Source organism: Olea europaea, chromosome 21, assembly GCF_002742605.1.
Source record: "Olea europaea var. sylvestris chromosome 21, O_europaea_v1, whole genome shotgun sequence".
NCBI lineage: Eukaryota > Viridiplantae > Streptophyta > Magnoliopsida > Lamiales > Oleaceae > Olea > Olea europaea.
Genome location: NC_036257.1, coordinates 7,138,252 through 7,142,679, shown reverse-complemented (window position 1 = coordinate 7,142,679; position 4,428 = coordinate 7,138,252). Strand labels below are relative to the sequence as shown.

General features: G+C 31.8%; 1 protein-coding gene across 1 annotated transcript; it reads right to left on the bottom strand.

The window, feature by feature from the left end:
* Nucleotides 1–239: 239 nt before the first annotated feature.
* LOC111370511 (aquaporin NIP1-1-like) lies at nt 240–2,759 on the bottom strand. The gene is made up of 5 exons (XM_022992230.1): nt 2,488–2,759; nt 1,975–2,199; nt 1,695–1,892; nt 1,170–1,231; nt 240–679 (listed from the first exon to the last, which is right to left on the bottom strand). Exons 1-5 carry the CDS (start codon nt 2,590–2,592, stop codon nt 460–462), a joined length of 810 nt encoding a protein of 269 aa, XP_022847998.1. The 5' UTR covers nt 2,593–2,759; the 3' UTR covers nt 240–459.
* Between the last annotated feature and the right edge of the window lie 1,669 nt (nt 2,760–4,428).

Genomic DNA, 4,428 nt, shown 5'->3' with positions numbered 1-4,428 from the left:
ATTCGATTTTTGAAACTTTTTATCAGGTTGTCACAAATTGTGATCACCCGATTATTATCACAAACCTTTTATCAAGTAGCCATGAATTTCGATCAAACTTTCAATTAATAGGTCATAAAATTTTATCAAGTAGTGACAAATTTTAATCACCTGATTTTTGAAACTTTTGTAGTTATGTACTTTTTTTTTTTTTCCAGCTACTACTGACTAATCAAATCCTCACTCCAAGAAAATCAAAATTGAAACCAACACGACATAATTACTCTGGGAAATTATCAAGATATCCAACCCGACCCGTACATTCAACTAGACTCGGTCAAGATGGCTGACTGGGGATCGAGTTGGACAATATTATTTTAACATTTATTTATTTTTTAAAATTTCTTTTACATAATTTATAAAATAAGAGCAAAATTCTCAAACATTTTACGGCAAGCTAAAGCCAGATGGGCTTAATTATTAGTTGGACCCATTGCGGGCCGAGCTCTTGAGGAAAGAAGCACTCTTGGTGATTTCTCTTAAAGGCTTGTTTGTGAATCTGATGATATTGTAGACCCAAGCACCTGCTACAGCCCCAAGAGTTGGGCCCACTATGTATATCCATATTCCCTTGTATTTATTGGACACTATTGCTGGGCCCAAACTCCTTGCTGGGTTCATTGAAGCCCCAGATACTGGCCTGTCCATTAAAGCTACCAAGCATCAAGTCCATAATCGATATTTTTGAAATAAAATTTCAATATAAACTTAAAGAATAATAGTATCTAGTACCAATTTATGTGTTCAACACTAGTTTATATGTCAGCATATCCTATTAAATGAGTCATAATTTATTGTATTTAATTAAACATATAATTTAATATCAATAGTGTCGTCACCAAAATAACATTATCCAAACTCAAAACACACTGTACTCAAGTCATTAACTTATTCGTACTATTATTTTAGAAGAGCTTCGGCTTATCTTACTCTTCAGAAATTCCTATCGCATCATTTAGTTTTGAATCCAATATATTTGTCTTATTAGAAATTTAAGTAGAATCATGATACCGATTAAGCAAGAATTTTAAGAATTCGAAATAGATCACAAATTGAAAATGTTCCCAAGATATGATTTTGTAATACAATCTTTATTAAAAATTAGCAAGATAATCGAGCATAGAACTTACCCTGCAATCATCACATTAAGTAAAATAGTCGCTCCAATGGCTAAACCCGCAAGTTCTCCAATCTGCATGGCAACCCGAATAAAAGAAAATCATAAAAGGAAATTATCGACAAGGGCCATATCATTGTCAACATAGATAAGCTTTAATAAAAATGTCATTATCTTCCTCCATTTTTACCTATAAAAAAATCACCATGATTTCTTATTAATCCCGTTTCTTGAATTTATTAACAAAAGTACAGAACTCTATGTTGTCTTTTGGAAGAATTATCCTAAGAACACGATATATATTATAAATAAATTTTTGGACTAATAATAATGAATAATGTTATCTAGTATCAGTGGTGCTATAACATCAGTTTAAATAACCACACTTGATGAGTTCAATTAAATGAATCATGTGACGATACATTTAAATGAATCTATCATGTAATGTCATACAATTGCTACTTAAACTGGTGCTTGATACCAGTAGTACTGAATATAACTATTTAATAATAATTGGTGAAGGAATTAGACTAATTACAGCTCGGTTGTCGGTAGCAACTCCAGATATGACGAACATGAGGTAGAATGTGATTATGAATTCCACAACAAAAGACTGCATGTCGCTGCCGGTCGGAAATGTTCCACCGAAGTGGTCATGTTTTCCTTGGAACAATAACCGTAGGGTTCCGCCTGCTAGTGTGGCTCCAATCATTTGAGCCGAAATATATGCCGGTACCTGTTTGGAGTCACAACCGAACACAAAGAAATTAAGAGCATATTCGGTACATAAGGATCGATGTAACTTGAGCTGACCTAACCTGTCTCAATGGGAACCTCTTGCAGGAGGCAAAAGCAATGGTCACAGCCGGATTAAAATGTGCACCAGATATATGACCAACCGAGTAAATCATAACCATGACCACAAGTCCCCACACAATCGCGATTCCGGGCATGGTTATAATCTTGTCCTTGTCGGCGTTCACCACCACCGCGGCACAACCGGCGAAAATCAAGAAGTATGTACCCAAAATCTCTGCAATTATCTACAGTACCAAAATAAGTTGGCCAATCAGATTTTCAACATTAATTACCAGTGTCAAATTAAGCAGCTATACATCATTTTCGTAATATTGATTACTAAAGACTGTTGCCTGGTTGGACAATCTTATGTACTTTATAAACCACTAACTGTAGCATTTATTAAGAGGGCATCGATTTCATCGTCTCTCCAAGAAAAGATTGAACACATAATTATGGACATAGAAGATATCAGTTTGTGTTCTGTTGGGAGGATTAAGGTTGTCGAAAATAAAAGGAAACCTCGTATGTACCTTCTGTATAAAAGGCAACCAGTCTGGAGAATCTTGAATTCTCTTCTCGTTCACATCATCCTTTATACTCAGGGACACTCCATTTGCTCCGGACATTTCAGCCATAATTCTATAAAGATTTTGAGTGATCGATCGATCGAGAGAGAGTAGCTCTCTTTTCTGTAATCTAACCAAGGAGTCCAGCAGAAAGATGTCCAATTTATGCTAATCCTAGAGAGAGAAAGAGGAAGAGAGAGAATATTGGACTTTTAATTGTGTATGAATCAATACAGTCTGACTTAAAAGTTTTCAAAAACACAGCATTAAATTACTTCAACCACTCGCCACTATTGCAGACGAACTATGATACTTACAAAGGTGTGTTACAAAGTTGATTGACAAAATAATATTTATACCAATTATTTCAAAAATAAACTTTTAAATCATTTCAAATCAGTGACCTTGATTTTGCCAATACACTTTGTAATCCAATTTTTATAATCCAACTTTATATAAGTAATTTTATTGATTGCAGATAGATTAGATTCGGGCAAATTCACTCATAAAATCCTAACAACTTTCATTTTTCCAAATTCCCCCGAAAAATAGCATTATCATTCCAAAAAAGCCAAAATTAGAAAGAAATAATTAAAATATTTTTTGAAAAATACTATTAGATCTTAACGATTTACTCGTACTAAGAATGATTTCTTGTTTGTGGGACGTTTTGGGTAACGCTAAGAAGTTATCATAGTCCAATACTATTTGAAAACAAATATGTTGTCGCTGTCAAATAGCATAGATGTTATAAAAATGTTTACGTGTTTCGGCTCGATTAATGTTATTCAGAATATTCATTATTGCTCACTAGATGTTCAACATCTGTAGATTGCTACTAAAGGAAAACAGCGACGTAAATATGGAATTCAATACAAAATGTAAGAGCATCTCCAAAAAAATAAAAAATAAAAAATAAAATAAAAATTAAACATAAGATACTCTCTATTTCAAAGAGTCAATTCTTAAAATCATACTCCAAAAAACTATTTAAATTAATGTTTTAATTTAAAAAGTGGGTTTGACTCTCCAAATTATATAATTAAATACATTCAAAGTGTTTTAATTTTTAATGTAGGAAAATAATAAAATAATCTAAAGAAAAGTTAGTTAAAATAAAAGATAAAGAAAAATAATTAATATTTTATGGGAGTAGTAAAATTAAATGTTAAATATAAAGAGCTTATTGTAGTACTTCAAAATTTTAATCTAAATTTATAAATATTCTCCAAATGATAGAATATACTATTTAAAAATAGAAAATCTCTTGGAGATGCTATAAGGAATTAGGGCTACCTACTACTTAACCAATTTCATGAAATAATGCTATCTAACACAACGGGTGCTATAAAACTAGTCAATAAAATGTGAAATTAAATAACTCATTAATTGTACTTCTCATTTAATATCACATTAACACCATCTAGCTGGGTATTTTAACACCAAAACTAGTAAATCAAATGTGAAATTAAATGACTCATTAATTGTATTTCTCATTTAATATCATATTAACACCATTATCAACACCATCTAAATGACTGTTTTAATACCAGCGATGCTAAATATCATTACTCAATTGCATGTATTATTTCATTTACAGAGAAGTTATTGGAGTGTAAACTACAATGTCTACAAATGGGAACACGTTCTATACTTTCCAAAAATATGTTAAATGATTTTTCTTGGGCTTGATTATTCTCAAACTTACTACTCCCACCGTCCTATAAAAATAGATTTGCTTTCCTTTTTGTAGTCTATCCCAAGTAGAGAAGAATTCAAAAAATGGCGACCAGAATAATAACGGTCAAAAGATTGATTTTAATTGATTTAATAACGATACCAAACAAGCTCTGAGAGTGTAGTGAATTCTTAACTTTTTAATATACTCCTATTCAATGTGCCTAT